Source organism: Eurypyga helias, unplaced genomic scaffold (genome assembly GCF_000690775.1).
Source record: "Eurypyga helias isolate BGI_N326 unplaced genomic scaffold, ASM69077v1 scaffold42915, whole genome shotgun sequence".
Classification (NCBI taxonomy): domain Eukaryota; kingdom Metazoa; phylum Chordata; class Aves; order Eurypygiformes; family Eurypygidae; genus Eurypyga; species Eurypyga helias.
In genome coordinates, this window is record NW_010250263.1 from 2,527 (window position 1) to 23,513 (window position 20,987).

General features: G+C 48.8%; 1 protein-coding gene across 1 annotated transcript; it reads right to left on the reverse strand.

Annotated features, from left to right (window-relative positions):
• Positions 1-258: 258 nt before the first annotated feature.
• On the reverse strand, positions 259-20,192 carry TRIM33 (tripartite motif containing 33; the record flags this gene model as incomplete). Its single annotated transcript, XM_010151623.1, has 19 exons — positions 259-804; positions 887-937; positions 2,685-2,837; positions 3,398-3,472; positions 4,167-4,290; positions 4,768-5,114; positions 6,199-6,358; positions 6,648-6,711; positions 7,589-7,721; positions 8,806-9,018; positions 9,809-9,973; positions 10,220-10,464; positions 11,803-11,920; positions 12,457-12,603; positions 13,373-13,487; positions 14,353-14,469; positions 17,497-17,629; positions 19,831-19,978; positions 20,074-20,192. Coding segments are annotated over 19 exons (2,840 nt in total), but the record flags the coding sequence as incomplete, so codon positions are not given.
• Between the last annotated feature and the right edge of the window lie 795 nt (positions 20,193-20,987).

The following is a 20,987-nucleotide window of genomic DNA, read 5'->3' on the forward strand; positions in this document are numbered from 1 at the left end:
TCAGAGCAGTTTAATGACTTTTTTTCCTTCTGCTATACATAAAACGTAGTAAAGAAAGTGAAATTTAGGTAATTGGATAAACACAGGAGATCAGTTATTCACGATACCGCTTAACTGAGATGACAACAGCCATGACCAACACACACTTGTTCGCACACGGAGGGGGTTTCGGGAATGCTGTTAACAGTCCACGCTGCCGCCCGGCGGGAAGGCGAGGTGCAGGGCTGGGCCGGCCCGGCCCGCAGAGCGGCGCTGAGCGGCCTCAGCCGCACAGGGAACAGCTCCTGCCAAACCTGCTCCTCCAACATTCATCCACCTCTATCTGTGGGACCAGGAACAGTGTGTCCCCTCCACCAGGAAAAGAGAGAGTGTAGCAAATAATCAAGGGAAAAGGAAAAAACCACCAAAAATTTACAATACAGTTTTTTTTCCCCCTTTTGATGAGAATGCTTTTCTGTACAAGTGTTTTTTGTGTTCTAATACTGTTTTAAAAGTTATCAGCTTCTTCAAGATGGCCACTGCAGGCATGACAATATTCCAGGAACACTTAAATAACAGTTTTTACAATAAATTGAGGTCCGTATCATTAGGTTACTTTATATGCACTGGTCTCTCATCTGATTTTAGGCGTTTTCTACGTGGTTGTATAAAATCTTCATCGGAGTCCTCAGTTATTTCACCATCATCCTCCTCCTGCTCAAATTCAGGCAAAGGCTGGAAGGTCCTGTCTGGGTAGATCTCTGTAAGTTTATCTTCAAAGTACAATGCAACTGCCTTCCCTGCCTGCGCTACTTCTGAATCCGCCTGCGGACAGAAGAAGACAGGAACATTCACCTGGTGGAAATGCACATCCCTTCACCAAGTGTGCGTGGTCTGAAACGCTTACCTTCAAATTAATCTCTTGTGTTTCTGCATAAACTTGAACAACTTTCATCATCTAAAAAGGATACCAGAGTCAAAAAAAAAGGAAATTATAATCCTTTCTAAAGTTATGAGATTGCACAGGATTGGGTGACTAAGGTCAGCCGTAACAGAACGGTTTGTTACGGACTACACCTCATTAGTTCTCAAACTTAGCGGCAGCAGGTTTAAAACAGTCTTAGGAGGGTGACACGAGGTAAACAAACCTTCAACCCGACACACAACCGCTGTACCAGTGCCTCCCAGCCACTGCCAGAGCGCGCTCTGCTCCTCACTGCCTTGTCACTCTGGGCTTCGGTGCCCTGGGCGTCACCCTGGGGAGTGTCACTCGGAGAAGCGCTCCAGGGGACTACTGCCGGGGGTCTCACCCCACTCGGATTTCCGTGTTTTAAAGGCACGTGGCCTAGCACTAGCCATGATGCTACTGGGAGAGGCCAAGGTGACGCACCCTTTGCCCCGGGCCAGCATTTCAAGCGGCAGGGCAAGCCCGAGGCTCCTCCGGCAGCCAAACCAAACCCAAACGAAGCACCACATCCTCCCGCCCCTGCTCCCCTGTCCCCCTCCTGTCCCCAAGAGCTCCAGCACGTTTCCTCTACAGCAGGGGCTTCATGAACTCCCTTGTCCGAGACGTTTGCATAATCACAACATCCTCCCCAGTGCTCGCTAACCTCCACCTAATTCAGAGAGGTAAGGGGCGGGGGTGCCCAAGGCCCAGGTGCATTCGCACTCCATTTTCACTAGTGCGCTTTGAGACAGCGGAGATTTTAACTGGGTGTGTGTAACTGCTTCAATTTACTTCTCCAGAGCCAGAAATGCAGCCCAAACACTGCAACACTCAGATGACGTTTTGCAGAAAAGTACTGGCTGGTTTGTGTGTTTCTAAGGCAGGACAAAGGCCCTTCCCTGCGACGCCTTCTCCCCAGGGCTTTGCCACCCCTGCTTTAAGGCACTTGGGGGTGAGGACACCCTCGTCTCGCCTCCTGCTCTGCCTCAGCACAACCCCACTTTTTTTCTTTGATATTCAGAGTATTTTTTCCATTGCTCCCCCCAGTAATAACACTTGGGTTTATCCCCAGGTGCCGTTTCACACGTAAGACACAAATACTGCATTATCAGAGGGCTTCGGTGCAGAATAAGGGACCTTCCCACATTCATCAAAACTGGGACTCTGTGCAGAGGTTACCCACTGGAAACTGATTTTTGCGAGAGCCCAAGCAGCCCTGAGCTAAAGCACGAAGCCGAAGCACAGAATCACAGAACCCATGCCCTGAGGAACACAGCGATTTCCGGATTAACCTGCGTGAGGTACTCGGGCCAGCGGAATATTCCTCAGAAAGGCACTTCTCCTCAGTAGAGGAAGGTTCTTCGGTAGAAATCTACCCTGTTTCAGGAGTGCAAGAAATATTATCTGTACAGCTTGAGAGAGTTTTAAGGACTGCTTGACTGTCTTTACTACCACCCTTCCTAAGGTCTTCCACAACCTATTCCCTGTGCAGTAACCGGGTCTCCCTGCCCCTCAGCCAGATCCACAGCAGTGGGTGCATGCAAACCGTTGCCCCGTTAAAGCCTGATCTCCCGCGGAGCTAAAACTGAGAGGTAGTTCTGCACTTGCATTTGGTTTGTTTGCTTTTAAGTGTCTGATTCAGCTGCTGCACAAGGAGAAGTTACAGCCGGAAGCAGAGCCTTTCACTGGAGACGCCGCAGAACCGAGTGGAGATAAACCTTCACCTCAGAGAAATGTACCAGATTGGAAGTTAACATACTTCATTAAACCTTTCACAGTTCTTGAAGATCAACCGGACGTCTGCCACAAAATCCTCAGGAGTCTGGTAATGTTGTGAATGCTTCTTCTGCAGTTTCTTTTTCACCGTAGACAAATCCATTGGTTTCTTTATAATTTTATAGTAGTTTGGTATCTGCAAAAACCAAAGTAATTCATCACTACAGCGACTACACAGGGCACAGCCGCAGCTGCGTGTCTTCACTTACCGAAGCATCGCTCAGCCCACCTTGTCACGCACGCACGGTCAGCAAGTGAGACCAACTTACTTCCCTCACGCTGTTAACAAGTTCTAATACTGCGTCTACCACAGCACAGCAACGCTTGTCGCTACAGTTACTCCTTTTACAGCTGAAAACACAAGAGTCCAAGCACTTTGTCCTCCTTTCACCAAAATGATTGTCCAAAGGAAAAAAAAAACCCATCTCTCCTAAAGCATTTTAAATTTCAGGGATGTCCTGAGACATCCCTTTCCAACTGAGTAACTGCCAATGGAAAGTCTTTTCAAACATCTGGGTTTGAGATGTTGGGTAAAGCCTCTGCACGGAGAAGCTGTGGGATGAGCTGCTGCCTCTCGGAATCACGAGCTCTAGGGGACACGCTCAAGTAACAGCAGTCAGTTCCTCCCCAAACTCAACCCCAGACTTTGAGATGTTCTGCCAAAAAATCAGTCACAGACAGTTTTAGGAGACTCACCGAGGCTGGGACGGGCTCTTGGAATTCAATGCTCAGCTCATGACAATACAGGTACAGCAGGAGGCGTTCGCATTTCTTAGAAAGAAAGAAACAGTGTCACATTAATACCCTTCGTTCATCCTCAGCCCACAAGTTCATACCTCCCTGTTCCCAACAGGTTTGTTCTTTAGCAGCTTAGTACTCCAAGGCTTTAAAGCCACCCCCACAAGCTTCATTATAAACCACAAAGTCCTTCGGAGGGCGTCGCTGAGAGGGGTGAACGCCACCCCACCGCTCGCACAGCGCAGACACGCTCCCTTTCTGCCTTCTTGCCCCTGAGCACGAGCCCACCACCAAATGGGAAGAGGCAAGCTAGCACACTCAAACGCATGCAACCACCCTACCGCTGCTTTTGTCTGATCGTAACTGCATGCAGCAGGAAAGGACCGAGCCACACATCTGCATTCTTTTCCCCACAAAACAAAATTAAACCATTTGAAACCAAAACCCAGAGTGTTTCTACGAATTCCCTGTTGAAGTATTTTCCTTTGCCTGTTATTCCTTCGGAGGGATTTGATTTGATACTGCTCTAACCCTTTAGGCACAGGCTGATTGATGGGACGGTGGTCACAGAAAAGTCCCATTACTCATTTAGGGGTTTTGTTTGCAAAAGCCACAACTATAATTTACTGCAGCCACAACAAAACCATCTTCAAGAAACAATGGGGGACCACTAGTGTGAGAAAGCCCTTTCTTCTGGAAATCAGATTGCTGCAGGTTCGAGACATACCCTTTGGTCCACAGGACTCAGGCCTTGCGCTGTTTTCCCCTTCTTGCTGTGTTGTAAATTGTCACAATCGTATTCTACCTCTGGTTTGCTCAGATCTCTGCAGAACGTACATATCCACTCCCCACTACAGAGGAACAAACACAGTTATTGCAGATATCCAGGGACAAAGCCTCATCAGTGATGGCTACCAAGATTTTTTCATTAGCTCTTGCAGATTCCGACTGCACTGGAGGGAAGCCTTACATATCCGCAGGTAAGAACCACCCTTAATGCTCCCGATAACTCTGCCAGCCAAGGCCATTTTTCCTGCCCTCACATCCCTCTCCCAAGTATGTCCTAATACTTTCCAACACCTTTGTCACCATGACTTTAAAATGAAATTCACGTAACAGAATCCCACTTGGAGACCACGTGTGCCCCAGACCAATGCCGAGCAGTTACACACAAACCAACCCGGGCAGACCTGTGAAATGTCAGGCTTTTATGGACACGAAATCCGCCAGAGCTAGCCGACAGCGAGGATGAAACACTCGCTGCTGTGCCGAAATCTACCCCGCCAACGAGCCCAGAGCTGCGCTCAGGGACCAGCACTGTTGGGTACCTTGGGAAGCTGAGGAGTGTTGGCACGTGACAAGTCAGGTGAAACACCTTCGGGCACTTTTCACAACACAGCAGATCCCCTCCGTTCTGGCATACGGCACACCAGTCCTCATTCGGGTCATCATCCTTGTTACTGCCTTCTCCTCCCGTTCGAGCTGACCGGTGCATTAGGGTTCGCACCGGGGATTTTCCATTTACAAGGCTATGTCCAGACTGTTTGCAACTTTCACTTAAATCTGCTGGTTCTGTTTTCACGTGATTTTCAAGGCTCCCCAAGGCTTCCAATTCGCTTTCCAGGTGCAAGTTAGTGGACAGTGGTGGCGTCAAGCTGCTCTCGGGACTGCTAAGCTGAAATGAAAGTAGCACATGAAAATCAGAGTCAACTTACAAGGGCATCTTTCTTCACAAGCTCAAGTCAAAAGCCACCCTCCATTCAGAGGTACAATACTCACTTCCCAAAATACATGGCAAGTCATTACGAAGACCTGAGATGCACCCCGTATTGAAAACTAGGTTTTCACAGGTCCATCCTCTCAAGAACAGACTCATTTCTACTGATACGTAACATGCTAAACTTTCAAGCCAAGCACACTGATAAATTGTGAAAAATACACCTTCACAGTCACTGGAGAAATCCTCAAATCCATCACCCTGCGCCCATCTCACAGTCCCATCAGATGGGAACTGTGTCCCATCCCATGGCTGGGAACGCCCAGACGTATTCACCTGCATACACATCCCACTGACGCCCTGGCGTAGGAGCTTCTGACTGGGAGATTCCTCAGTGTCATGACACGTGCGAGTGTTCCGGCACCACTAACAGGGTGACCTACTGCTGTTAGTGGTGAGGGATTAAGAGCAGGGACCACACTGCACCGTGGGGGTATTTCATTCTCACAGCTGAAGACAGAACATACGTGACAGACCGCCCCGTGTCTGGCAGCGCACGGTACTAAAGGATGTAATAAAGTCCTCGACATGGACCAGACTGAGAAGAAGTTGTGTTTCCTAGCAGCCTGCTTTCAACCGGAACTACCCGTCACGACACACAAAGCTGACACGGACCGGGCGTGTTTTACATCTGCATCACTAGGTCAAGCCCTGTCCAAATCAGAAAGGGAAACATCTGCCACCGTTTGATTTTATCTGTTCACCAACTTAGCCCGCAGGCCTCTGCCCACGTCCCACTGCCCATTTACTGGTACCGACGGCACAGCCCCAGAAGTGAGCAGCGCTACAAAACCAGGCAGCTCCCCACTCCAGCCGCCCACACGCCAAGTTCAGACGTCCTGCCAGGGAGTCGAGCACCTGGTTAAACCCCGACACCTCCTCGTCTTCAGGGCTGTTCACACAACAGGAGCTTTATCATCTCCAAACTCTTAAACGTGCTGCTAGGGGAACCGTAACACGCTGTTGTACAAAGTGACTTTACCATGCAAGCGCTCCTCCTGCCATCCTCTGTTTTTTCCTGTTTCACTGTTCCTGAGAAACTGCATATCTCTTCCTCTGTCCCCGGCTCTTGCTTGACTTTCACTTGGTCAGACTTGAAGTTAATGCTAGTTTTCTCAGCAGTTCTGCCCGAGGAGCCACAGCTAGAAAGACACAAGCAAACGAGTAAGAGGAAAACTCAGAGCAAAGAAATTTAAGTGACCGTTTCCTGAACGATTTCAAAGGCAAAGCATGTCAAGAGAGCTCGAGTTTACAAGACAGCACAAAACCACAGTGAAGGAGGGGGGGGTGTGTGGAAACCCAAAGCTTCTTCAAGTCAGCATTGTTCCCTTACTGGTTTACAGTTGTATCCAAGCCTCACTGACCCACTGCCAATTCATTCTGAACCCTTCAGGTCTGATTTTTCAGCCTGGCAGTGTTCATGTAACTCACCTTCCTCTGCTGCCAGTGCTGGAGGTACTGGGCGGCCTCACAGGAGTGTGGGAGTTGGATAAACCTGCAAAGAAGCAGTGTAGGAGTTGTCTTGGTACAAATTTACATACTCCAGTAAAAAATACTGGAATGTCGAGTACACCAGAAGTGCTGCTAGAATACTCTAATAATTCCCACCAGCTGCCCTCTCGGTCGTTGGACAGGGACAGAAGAAAGGTCTAGCATGCCACATGAACCAAAAAAACACAGACAGCACAGTTGTTAGAGTCCCAATAATTATTTCGCCTAACAAAATAATGCCATAGCCCTCAGCCCATTACGTCCTCAAATTTTATCCACTGACACCCACCCATAAAGTCAGGAAAAGCAGACTCTGTATGCTGCATGCAGGTCTTGAGAAACATAGTAAGTTCCACTGCTGCAGCCACTCATTCACAGCATCTTACAATAACCTTGCAGAGAAGACTAAGAGAAATACACAGAGACTGAAATCAGGTTCTTACTAATAGAAATGGACATTTTCAGCGTTGAAAGAACTCAACATCAGGCATTTGTAAATTAATTTGTTCACATGCACAATGTAAGCTTGATCATCAATTTGCTATACTTAGAATGGTCTTGCTCAAAAGGCTGTTGGGTGTAAGTATTTCTGACACTGTCATTCTATAAAATTACATCCTCTGGTGCACAAAAAAAAGAAAATAGGATTGTGATAACACAGGACAAAAATACAGGCCGTACATGTATCTGGAATATCGCATTCATGTGCTGGAGTTTGTTCACACAAAGCTATTTCTGAAGGAGGGTAAAATCTACATTTCCAGAAGAATTTATGTGTGGGCAAAATAAAGCTTAAACTAACAACATATCCCTTCCCCTTTGGCAGGCAATGGTAGATAACTGTTTTCAACTTAAATAGGAGAAACATGCCTCACATTTACCTGATGACCCTGGAGAGAGAGCGGAAGGTCCTGGGGAGGGGTTCATGGTGCTTGTGGGCTGCGGGGGTAGGTGGCTGCCTGTAATGTATCTGCTGAGGAGGTTATCTAAACTACTCGAACCAGCATCTTCAAGCTAAGAGGCAAAACCAAAAGTCAGAATCAGAGAGGCCTAATTAAAGTTCCTTACTAGCTCCACATGGCTAAGCGGCGATCAGTGCCCTTACCAGAACCGCTCACTATCACGGTCAGAGACGTGATCCTTTTTCTCCCCACTATTCGTACACAGCAAGTGACCTGCAGCCTCACGAGAAAGCTGACCGTGCAACCCTGAACGTGGCTCTCCAGAGGAAGAGTGCAAAGGCTGCTGCTGGCGTCGCAGCAGAGCGTCGGCTCGGAGGAGCTGTAGGGTTTGTTCCTAAGGCGCCTGTTTCCTGTATCCTGACTGAATCTCCCGTGCTTTATACGGGCATTTCGGTGTAAGCATCCTGGTCCAAGACAAAGCCCCCACCCTCCCAAACACTCCTGCAGAAAACCTACTACTTCCACCTTCTTTGCCTCGACTCGTAGGTTAAACTACGCTCCGACGTCTCGCAAGGAGCCTGCCGTCGGCAGTCTGCCTCCACCCGCACACAGCACTGCCCGCTGGGCAGAGCACGGGCACGCTGCAGCCCCGCTCGGCGAGTGCCAACGGCGCGCGGACGAGCTGAAAGCCGCAGGAGCGGCGACAGTCCCGCTGCGCGAGCAGGCATTCCCAGGCAGACGCTGCTGCAGCTCACGGTGAATCTCGGAAGCCAGCTTCAGCAGGGCAGCGGGACGCCTCTTCCCTCTACTTCCTGCATGCGATTGTTCCCTTTAGGAATGTCAGGGAGGAGCCACCCTTCAGGGCATTCCGCATACGTAACTATTCAGGGACAGCTTCCCCCAAGTCCCGTGGGAGGACAGGAGTTCGCGGTACCTGGGATTCACTGGCCTAAGGATCCAGTTTAGCACGGGACAGCCGCTGAACCCCGATGCATCGCAGGGTTGACGCAGGCCGAGCAGGTCACAGCAGAAACAGCCGCATGCCCAAGACAAGGGCTGAAGGTTTTAATTTATCGACTTTAATGACAACTACCCCATTCCACAGACAAGTACCCACACCCCGGTAAAGCCAACCCAGAACGGAAAGCGGATCACCACTCCGCCCACAGCGTAAGCGCCCGACCGTCTCCACTGACCTGGATGGGTGGGATATCTGGTAGGGAGGGTAAATTCTCTGGGTTTGTTACGGAGGGGATGAGCTCGATTGCTGTAACGGACGGACTCGTTGGACCACGGTTTGCACTTGCCATTGTTGCTGTAGTAGGACTAGTTGGATTAATAGTGGTGTTGTGCACAGAAACAACCGGAAAAGGCCCCGCGTGCCCAGGGTTAGAATGCAAAAAGCGTGACTGCATTACGGCCACGCCAGGCAGCCACTGCACGTGCAATCGCAACACGTACGTTACATGACAGTCCTCCACAAGAGCATAGCTCACATTTCTATCAATGTCACCTGAGAGCACTGAATGCAAAGCAACTGCTGGTTTGATTTACTTGGAAAGAAAAACCACTTGATATGGCCGGACATTTAAACCCAAGCACATCTTCCACCCAATCGTTTATACAGATACATTTTCTGAAAGCAATTACTTCCTCCAAAGACACCTCAGAGTCCATGTCTGTCTACAGACTGGTTTTTTCAAAATACAAAAGAAAGGAGTAACTGTTTCATGTATTATGAAGTAATTTTGCTTTTCCTGATGTAGTGACGTTCGCTGTCAGGAATTTCTGTTCCAAACGGTGTGCAGAGCTCTGCATCGTGCTTCAGGTCTGAATTCACAAACACTTTAGAGTCTGGTTTTATTAAACACCCTCAACTACACCACTCTGAGCTTCACTATTCCTGACCCTTCTGTAAGAAACCCAAAAGCTGAATGTCACTGAAAAGTAAAAAAGGCAATGTTTTGTTTCCCAAAACTAAAACGCAATGCAAACAATATAGTTCATTTCCACTCTTACGGTTTGAATTTTGTTACGTTCAGCAAAAATGTCACAGTACAATATGCAACATGGAAAAGCATATAAATGTGTGTAGCTGTGAGTGGCGTTACAGATAAACACATTTACAGCAGGAGGCATCAGCTACTGTAATGAAAGTTGGGCACAATGGCACAAATGAAGCGTGTACACAGGATATACTTGTCTTTGAAGGTGAGGTTGCATCATGGAGTATTGTGGTCCATTGTGGCGTGGTATTCCTGGTATACGAGCAGCATTCTGAGCCATTCTCATCTGATGTGCTTGGAAAGCCCCACAGTTCATGTTACCCCTCTGCATGGTCTGCATGCTGATCAACCTGGGAGGCTGCAAGGGTTTTTGTTTTTTAAAATCTTTGCTTTTAACATGGAAAAAAGAAGCCAATCTCTTTCCACAGTAGTAGGTTTACTAGTTACACAACATCAAGAAAAGCCAATAGCTGGTCACATTTAAAGTATGTCAAATTTCACAAGATTTCACCTTTACAGACTGCTTTGTAAGTCTCTATTTGACAGGGCAATTTTAAGTCTCCGTTATGGTAAAAGGCAAGATAAGAACACACGAGATCCTTACCTGCTGCTGCAGGACCTGCGGACTCGTCTGCCTGGGAACGGACCCGGCGGGCTGCCCCATCCTCATCTGCTGCAGCTGCTGGTGCTTTTGCGCATACACTTGCTGCTGCATGTGCTGGAGTCGGAGCTGCGCCAGGTTGATCTGTCCTGGGGCTTTGTTGACGTGGTTGGTCCCTGGAGGAGTCTGTCCAACCACTACGTTAGGGGTGTAACCAGGGGTTGGTTTATTTTCAATGACAAGGTTGCCTAAACAAAACAAGAACCAGTGAACAGTTAAATCATCATCATCCAAAGGTTGGCAACTGCAGAATATTCAGATGTTTCTAATTCAGCTTCCTCTGGAGCAGTAACAAGCAATTTAAGTTTGAAACTCGTTTTTTAAGGCTCCATAACCATACGTGGGAGATGCAAAAGGAAACTCGGACTACGAGAAGAAGAAATTGCAAAACTAAGAACATGACGTGTGAGGAAAGAGCGAGGGAACCGGAACTGCGCAGCCTAAAAGACAGGACAGAGACGACCGACCTCTGTGTTCACAACAAACAGGCAAGGTGAGAAACAAAATAGGAGAAAAGCCATGTTGAGCATAAAAGTTTCTGTACCTGAGAAAGCAAAGCCAGGGGAAAGATATTTGGGGGTTGGTGGAGTGTCCCCTCACTGAATGACGGACAGGTTACCCCAGCATGACACAAAGCATGCTACCAGCGAGTTAAACACCTTACAGCCTTAGGAGAGCAGGTTATTACTGCACCTGACAACAGGCAGCAGCGTGCAGTAACCGTAACTGCGCGTGTCCAGCGACCCCAGGTGTCACTAACTAACTGCTCATGGAGAACGTGAGCCCCCCTAGCTCCTGCCTCGCCAAGACTGATACAAACCCCAGGGCAGCTCCTGCTTTAGGGCAGAGAAGGCATAAACAGCTGCACTAAGAACTATTTAACATCGAACAAGTTTACAGCTACGGTGCTGTCACCTACCACGTGGCAGCAACACACCCCAAGGACCAGCAGTATCTCCTGGTAAAAGGCTCTGTTTCTCTTTATCTTTATAAAGGTGTCAGACATTTTAGAAAATAAGACTAGTTAAACATTGCTTCTTAATTCATTTACCCTTCCAGCCACCAGAGACTGGCGTGGTACTTAGCCACGGACTTGGCTCCTATTTGTCCTCCTAATTGTGCTCATTCATGCAACTTCCAGCACGTTAGGACATCCAGCATCACCCCACACGGAGCTAAATACAGAGTTCAGACAGGAAAAAATTCTTATTCCAGAAACTGAAGCACCAATTTAGCACTAGTGGGTCACACTGTAACCATCAGAACCACATTAAGAGGGGAAAACCAGGCCATTCCTAGAACCATTCCCACTGGGAACCGACACCTGTGGAGAACGCTTTGCCAACAGAAAGAAGAGCAGACAAAGAGGGGAATCAGGCCTGCATGGGTTATGGCAGGAGCATTCTGTCTTCTGCATGAAGAGATGTGTTGCACTGCAACTCCCCCATGCTGGACAAACCCTCCCAACTCAATCTAAGGATTGTTTCAAGGATTCTGTTTCAAGGAGCACGGAAGAGTTTTCTCACCTAAGTTGACGACATTCTTGGCCCAGAACGTGGGGTCACAATGGAAACGTATTGCTCCATTGGCAGCTGGGACAGGATCACAACGTGCCTTTAAAATATGCCGTAACTGGAATGTGATCTGATGGAAAGCAAAAACAAGACTGTTGACAACAAAGTAAAGAAGAACATCAAGAAGTGTGCATTTGCCCAGTGACTTTAAGGCTGCTGGATCACCAACACGGACTGTCAGTAGCAAGTTTGGTGTGTAGCCTGGAAAGCACCAATTCACCAGGAAAACCATCCCCCGTACGACTAATTTGTCCCTCAAGTCTGAGGACTGTGAGAAGTGCTGTTACACAGGAACGCTACTGGTGTAGTAACAACTCCAGTGAAACACTGAGGTGCCTTTACAGAGCTTGACCCCTTTTCTCTACTACACTGTTAACTCCTGGATTTACAGATGAAAAGTGGTGTACAATTTGGGACATTTAGCCATTTATTATAGAAAGGGGGGGTGGTTTGGTTGTTTTTTTTAAATGAAGCATGAACAACTCATTGTCTCTTCCTTGTACTACACTAGCAGTAGTACACACTAGTGTATAGTACAACACCTAGAAAATGCTTTTGACCCAGCATTCTCGGCCGCGGGCTGGTGAGTCTGGGGATGGACCTTACCAGCCGTTTACTGTAGAGCAGAGCAGTGCTGCTGCCACTTGCAATAGCCCAATTCGTGAAGTTCATCACGTGCTTCACTTGTCGCGAAAGACCAGTGATGTCATTCTGTTGTTGTATTAACTTCATCTGTCTCTCCTTTGTAACATTCTACAAAGAAACAAAAACTTTATTACAATGGGAGCTTCAGATTTATGAGGAAAATGTAAATCGCTATCACTGTTCTTAGAGCAAGAGAAAGTCACAAGCTGAGCAGCACACGCTAGTGCTCAGCGTGGGTAGCACCATCAATTAGTAACGGTTACTCCACTGTGCCGATCTTCCCCGAGGTGTCAGTTAAGTGTCGGGAAAACAAAGCAGTCTACAGGACACCAGGAGTGACAATTCATACTAGCCTGCCCGCTGCCCTGCTGCCTTCCCCTCCTGCACACTTTGACGATGCCCTAGCACAACCGACAGAGCATCGTACAAAGCATCACATACAGACAAAGCAGAGACCTGTCTCCAGGAGTTCACACTCTGAAGAAAAGCTTCTAGACAAGGAGAAGACAAAAAGATGCAACTCAACCGTCACAGTGCTAATGTGTTTGCATGAACCTTAAAGAGTGGTTTGAAGGAAAGACCAGAACTGTTACAAGACAGAAATACTGCAAACAGAACTGGAGAGATTTTCAGACACTCCTTTACAATGAGCCTGATTTTGAATGAGTCTGAGGCCTAGACATAAAACCAAAGGAGCCGCCGGCTCCAGCTGGTGAAAGGATAAACAAGAGGTCTAATTCCAACGCGCTGTTCGTAGGCAGCATTCGTACCGCGGCACCCGCAGGCACACCAAGCACACTGCTTTCAGACAGGGATGGGACTCCTCAACAGGGGACTGGAAACAGCCAACAACACTTATTTTTGCTCTTAACTGTACCTCAAGGTGCTGTAAGAGAGATTTTCCCTTTTTATTGATTTCATTGATGAGTGTGAATATAGCCACTTTGATTTCCTGTTCTACTCGTTTGTTAGTTTCATTTACTTCCTTTATCCTAAAAAGAGAGAAACACTGTCAGGCAGTCATTTACACAGGCCACCAAATCCCAAACACCACACACATCTTCCCACCTTGAAGACTGAAGGACCCATTTCTGCACTGTGTACGTGCCAACAAGCGCAAAGTTTACAGCTTGTTGGATTTCTAACAGGGAAATCATCATTAATCCACTTTTTCAAAGCCACGATATAAAATTGTCGTTTGGGAAAAAAATTTAAAGAGTCTGAGATCAAGATGGTTTTTCAGTTAACAACTTTGTTTTACTGAAAATAACAGGAGCCAGGCCCTGCAGTTTACACTTCATTTATAGGCTTGCACATGCAGACGTATCCAGCCGAGACCACGTGCGTGTGCACGCATACATTCACCTCCGTAGCACATCTCCTCGAGCACGTCACAATTCCACAGCTTGCCCCCTGCTCCACAATGGTGATCTCCGTTGGGCAGCTTCAGAGAGCATCATGCCCAACCAGCACAAAAATTCCCACTCAGCTTCTGTCTTCACCCGTTCGCCTCTCTCATGTCACATGTTCTCCTTCCCTTACAACTCCTCTCCCTTTCCCCTCCCACACGTACATGGGACCTCCCCTTACGTCCTGGGTACACTTCCTTCTGCCCTGGCACTTCCCATCTCCAGATGATCTGTCACTTTGCAGAGGGCTGACAAACCACCGAGAGTCACAGGGGAAGTCCCTGAGCGCCAGCACAGGCGGGAGAGATGCCAGTGGCCGTCACGTGCTCTCCATCTCCACGTTCAACGTTCTGCATGACGCTGTATTGAAGTTCATGCTGGAATTCTTAATCCTGGCTCCTTAAAAAGGCAACGCGATAGTAAGAGTTAATCAGGTTGGGTCACTGACCTATTCTGAACTTGGGCAGCAGCAAAATTGACATAGTTTTTCTTCTCAAGAAGTTTTGCCAACAGGTTCTCGATCGCACCCTTCTGGTTCTGAAAAGCTTCTTCCAGAAACTGGTACCTTTTCAACAGGCAAAAGAAAGTATCAATCACCAAGGGGCCACGAGCAGCAACGGAGGGTTCCCAATTCAGAGGTAAAGCTACACAGTCGGTACACGAAATATGAGAACACACACACGCACGAATATCAACCTGCACGCTTGCCAACCAGCATGGGAAACGTTCCGGTACTGACAAACTCCTCTGTAACGCCCAGAAGACTGAACCTCCGTGGGTCACTTGCTAACTCCAACCCCACCGGGAGCCAGCGCACTGCGGCGCCTCGCCAGACACAGCCTAGGAACCCCAGCTAAAGGAGGTACCAGACACGTCATCCAGTTAATGTCAGCTGAGGAAAACCCACCACCTGCTTAAACACACAGCAGAAGGGTAAAGAAGCTATCCCAGAAAACGTTTTTCAGCTGGTATTACAGTGCTTACATTTGACTGAACTAATTCAATCTGAACAAAAATATTCCTATTAAACCCCCACTTTTTTTCACTTCCAAGTGAAGAACATCTCATCCCCTTCCAAGTCCTTCAACCGAACAGCCAGTGTCCCAGGCACCTGCTGTTACTTCCTCTGACCAGAGTGCAAGGAGATACAGGAAGGAAAACAGTGCCATCGGTTGCGTTTCCGTAACACGCTGCGTGTCCCGCGAGGGACGAACGGTGCACCACAAAACGCCCCCGTTACAAACGGCAAGGGGAATTCAGCTCCAAGAGTTTTCTCTTTTCCGCTCAGCCATGAAAACGTTCCACCCAAACCCAGGATTCCCATCAGCCGCTCGCCGCTTCTCGGCTTTGCTGTGAGTAAACCTCAGGCGTCTGAAACGGAATGTATCAACAACAGGGAAAACTGTGGTTCCCAGAGCATCTTCCCTTCCTCGCTACGCTAAGCCCCAACACGCTAAGTGGCGGAAGACTCCTACAGTTGAAGCGAGGCATCTTAAGCCGCCGCAGAAGGAATGCAGAGCATCGCTGGAAAGAAAGAAGCCTCGTGCCTGCCAACACCCAGGAGAACGTTAGGATCTGACCTGGCAGGAGGAGACTGGGCGCAGGATCAAATCTACAGTGGCACTGCTTCTTGACTCCAAGTACTCGGGGACACTTAGGCAAAGAGCACACTGATCACAGCAGGAAGGACTCTGCTCACGTTCATTCTGCCTGTACCGGCAGCAGACAAGTGTCAGCAACAGGAGTCTGGGTGTCTCAGTGCCAAAATGTTGCTGTTCAAGTACAGTCTGGTTCTGGAGACAGACAGCATCACAGGATTTTAGGTACTGTCATGCAGAAGGTGGCATTACTAAAGTCCAAAGGCCACAAAATTTGAAATGTTTGGAGATCTGCAGATTTTCTAAAACTGTTTTCATTAAGTTGAAAATCAGATTTCCACTTTAAGGAGAAAACCCAAAATCTACACTTAATCCAGAACTGCTACATTTTGCTGTAGCTCCTGATACAGCCCCAAACCACTTTTTTAAAAAATATATATCTTGTATTGTATTTCCAACTGCCAGAGCGTGCGGACTGAAAGCTACCTCGGCTAGAGGAATCGCAGGCCCATGGCTGCTCCAAGCACCGCCGCTTTCTAGGGAATCACCAGCAATTCTGTCCCTTGAAGTTCTGCACAGAGCACTGGACCAGGCTGTCACTGAAACGGTGATTCATCCTCCTTGGGTGCAAGCTATCAGGTTGGCAGGTAACCAGTAAACAAGAAATGAAAATCAGTTCTCGTTTCCACGTGGCATGGTTTTCCTTCTGTGATGCAGTGAGCTTCACAAGACCTCAGCTGCACTTCACAGCAGCCAAAGCCGTGGCCCTGACCATCTGTGACTCACAGCTGCAGGCAGTGTGTTTAAAGAATATTCTGCAACAAAGCACGGTAACAGCGAAGTCGTCTCTGTCCTTACTGGAAGGGAACAGGGAAGTAGAACAACACCTGTTGCTCGGGAAGCGTCCCGCGCACCACCGACGCGAGGAAGCCGGCTAACACTAGTTAACGCACCCTAGCAGAGCGCTTTCCAGACAAGGGTGTCTTTCAGGGTGCCTATGACCAAGCCTGTGAGAGAACACAGCAGGATTATTTGGGATTGCTAATGCTGTCACAGTGCTAATTTCAAGGTCTGCGTTGGGCTGCTGTAGCAGTCAGTCATCTCTGCTCGCGGCAAGAAAACCACCACGGAACCCAGCATCCCCACGTACTGCCAAGCACCTTTCCGGAGAAGCGTTACTTGCAGACTGGCTGGGAAAAGCAGTGCTGCAGTGGTGGGTAAAGCCATACCTTTTATCTCCAGATTCTCCATTACAACACGGTAAAATCCTTTTTCAAACATTCAAGGCACTATGACAGAGCTGCTGAAGAGCGGGCAACTTCCATCACAGACCCAGAGGGGTTTGGGTTGGGAGGGACTTTAAAGATCAAGTTCCAGCCCCTGCCATGGGCAGGGACACCCCCTTAACATACCTCCTAATGTACCTTAAGAGGTTCCAACTTCCTTCTAGGAGCCGAGAGAAAAGCAAGCTCCGGAGACAAAACCCACCACTGCTTCTGACATGGAGTGCGGCCACTTCCAACCAACTAAAACCAAACCATTTTTCCCTCTGTACTAGAAACCTACGAGGCAAAACTGACATCTCCCCTTACAAAATCACCCTAAAGTGAAGGACTGTTGCATAATTTGCATAATAAAATATGCCCTTTCAAAAAATGACCTCACCGTGCCTCACTCTATCCCTTTTGCTTCTTCACAGCACCAGCTGCCCAGGGCCGCAGCAATTCCTACCCCAGTCCTGACCAGCGCCAGCGCCAGGCAGGCCAACACCTCCGTGCCACCAGACCACCTCCAGCCTGGTTTGCGCCTGCTCTTGACACTTGACAAAGCTCAGCCAACCGATCCCTTCCAAGTTTTCAGCACTCCACGGTTCTCCTTTCAGTGCGACAAAGAGTAAGTACAACAGCATTTAATGACCCGACCGCTTTACATCAATGCCATTTCATCCTCTGAGAAAGTGCACCACAGGAATGAAGACATGGTAATATTTGTACCTGTGTTCTTTGTGCTCCAGTAACTGACAGTCTCTGCATGTCAGCCTGTCACATGTTTCACAGAAAAGTTTTAACTGCTCTTGTTTGTGGACAGGACAGAAAACAGGACGTTGACCAGATGCTCCCACGGCCTCTGTTTTTAAAAATAAACCATTTTTGCATTTTAAAATAAAATTTAGACAGTCTGAAGAGCAAAATGACTAACTTCTGAGATAAGTAACAACCAGGAATTTGGAGAAAGGCAGCAGCAGACCTCTTCTCACCCTGAAGTTACTGCAAGTATGTTCCCATTGAAATATGTACAGTGCCAGTGGTTTACAGCAGTTTCTGCTTTATTGTGTTCAAAGAGGAGGAGGAATCCCTCTCCCACTACAACACTGGAAAGACAGTGGCACCTGTAAGAACGTAAAAACTGTACACAAACACCAGGACCGTGTACACGTGCTCCAAGACTGAACTGCACGCAAGGTCATCTCTGACACTGCAGGATGGCTCAGACCTCGCGCACCTTCGTACCGTCCAGCACCCAGAGGTTTGCTAAATTACCACTGCAAAGCCTTCATGCACCTCCTGAGGTCACATGCAGCTGGATGGTAACTGCGGAGCAAACTCCGTCTGCGCTGGGGTTGCTCGGACCCCACCTGAACTGCCTGGCTTTCACACTTCAGCAAACACCAGATGATGGCCAAAACTAGTTCCAAGTCCCGCGAAGGGCTGCAGGGCCTCCTGGAGGTACCCGCGCGCAGCACGGAGGAACGCGGCCTCTGGACGCCGCAGCGGGAGGGTTCAAACCAACAGCCTCTTCCGCAGCCTCCAGCTTTTCTGCAGCTTGTATCATGCAAGCTGCTGCACGGAGAGGGCTCCTGAACCTACGGCTGGCACTCACTGACGGACAGTTAAAGTCTCCAGGGCACATCCTGGGGTCTAACGAGGGAAAAGGGAACAAGCCTCTCTGAGAAAATAAGGAGCAGTCATTCCGCACGATTGAGAGCTCTTAGGGGTCGCCGTGCCTCGGGTCGGAGCAGGCTACATCCCAGCGTGACCACGTCTTCGGCTCCGCGACCACCGGCCTGCACTGCAGAAAGGCCATTTATGGGAACACCTCCCCACTCGGGTACTGAAGGGGAAGTGGAGCTACAGGATCACCTGGACATGGGAAGGCAGCACTCCGAATGGAAAACGTCAGTGCTCCTGCTCCTGCGTAGGGCCCTGTAATTTGATGTCGCCTTAAGGGATTCTCGTCCACTAGGATTACCATATGTAAATAGGTAACATTGCTCATTAACCAGTTCTCATTGAGACATGCAGGGAAACCTCTCCAGAAAAGAGGTTTATTTGACAGGGCAAGTGAAATAAGGTCGTTGTGCAAAGGAACAAAGCTCAACAGCACACTTTCTACGGCAATTCTGACGAGAGGGGGCAGAAAGCGAAGCAGCGCGGCTCCTCTGGGATGGCACAACCAAACAATTGGGAAGGCCTTTATTTTAAACGTGGAGAGAGCGCAGCACGTCCAGCTCTCTTCCTCAGTATGACTGGTCTTCACATGCACCCAGGTCGTGCAGAGCCTGCGGGTCTTTAAATGAGCACTTTTAGCTCATTTACAAGTAAAATCTTCTAAGCTAAAATCCTGTTACCTTCTCCCTGTTTTGAGAACATCTCTGACACTGCCGCAGCATACAAGCGATCCAGGGTCCAAGGACAGCTGAAGAATTAACTGCTAATAAAGCTGCATGTCGGAACAGGCTGTACACCCGCTTTGCACACCACGTTTTGCTAACTGGGATATTAAACCCACAATAGATTCAAATTCCACATTTACTCAGCAGTACCAGTACAGCAGTGACACGCTGAGTATGACCATAAGCTTATCCGCACGTCCCGCTCCACTGGGAGAGCCGGAACCGCTCCCTGCAGCCCAGTACAGCAAAACGTACAACTGCCTGGGCCAACGGACAAGGTTACCCATGTCACTGCTCTCCAGATTCCAACCCCTCCTTTTAGTTGTTCTGCTAAATACTTACTAAATTAGTAAGAATGGATCTAAATCCCTTCCAAAGGCTGCAGCCTCAGCCTGTTTCTTCTGTACTTAAGATTTTTTTTACACTGGACATCAAACCATAGAAATAACCCATTTCACTTTAAAATGCTGGTTTTCCTCTACACTTAGAGTTCCCAATTTTGCACTGGTATTTTCTTTACTGAACTTTTCCCAAATCTTTGGGGAAAGCCACGCAGCTGGTTGTCACCTGAACAATCCTCCCTCCCTCTCTTCACATGTGCCAAAGAGAAAACGTTCTTCCTCTGGGCAGGACTAAGGGATATGCACACACTCACCCGAGGATACATCCTCTTTTTTCCTGATCATGTGATCTTTAGTAAATTTTACGCGCTGGTGAGCTTCAATGCAAGTCTTGCACAGCCACTCGCCACACTCCACACAGAATCCCACAGCACTAGCGTTGTCTTCACAGCTCGTACACACCTGCGAGGGGGAGCAGACCGTCAGCACCACGCTCCCGAAAGCGCCAGCGCGTCCAGAAGCACCCGCACGTGAATTCCGGCGAGCGCGAGCCATACCTGTTCTGACTTCTCGTCGGAGCTGCTGGGTGTTTCGGAGGTGTCTTTTACAAAGTAGTTATCCACCAGATCAATCTGTCTGCACTCCTGGCGGCATATGGGGCACCGGATCACACCAACTGCAACACAGAAGGTTTCCCCGTTTTAGGAAGAAGAACGTGAAGACCAGCATGCCCAGAACGACAAGAGCAAACACAAACTCCTCGGGCTGCTCGTTCCACTCGGATCAGCGAGCAGATTCCGCAGCTGACGTTCCCCAAAAAGAACAGCTGTTACCCAGGTACAACAGGTTCCCCCCGGCAAAGACCCCAACAACACCACACACAAAAAAGCCTCCGCAAAGCACTCCCCTTCAGAAAAGGGCCCCTTACCTAGAGTGAGGCTGAGACAATTTCTACATTATACCCAGTTTTCCCTACTGATTTCCTCCTGAAAAGATACGTGTTTTTAGCCAAGTCATCTGTTCTCCCCCAACAGCCACCGTCCCTGTTTCTCCCCCTCGTTTCAGCTGGTTAAACTCAAGACAGCTGTTAATTACTCTCCGCGTGTGCAGCTGGCCTCAGGACGAGCACACGAGCTGCGCCTGGGCCATCAGGGCGACTCCAGCGACATCCACGTGAACTCAGGGCGGCAGCACGTCCCGGTACGCTCCCAGATACAACGGAGGGTGTTTTCCAACAGAACCTGCTTCCGCGAGGCCAGGCAGGCGGACGCAGTAACACAAACTCTCCAAAGGGTTCGGGGTTTTTCCAAACAGCGTCCTGCAGGGAAGGCCGACATCAGAAAACACCGGTCGAGAGCAAACTGCACCTGCCTTTCCGCAGCACACGCACGCGCGAGCGTGTGCACACCCCGCCGTAACACTGATGGCCATCAGCTCAGTTCCTTCCCTGCTTTGTTACCCTCTAAATTCA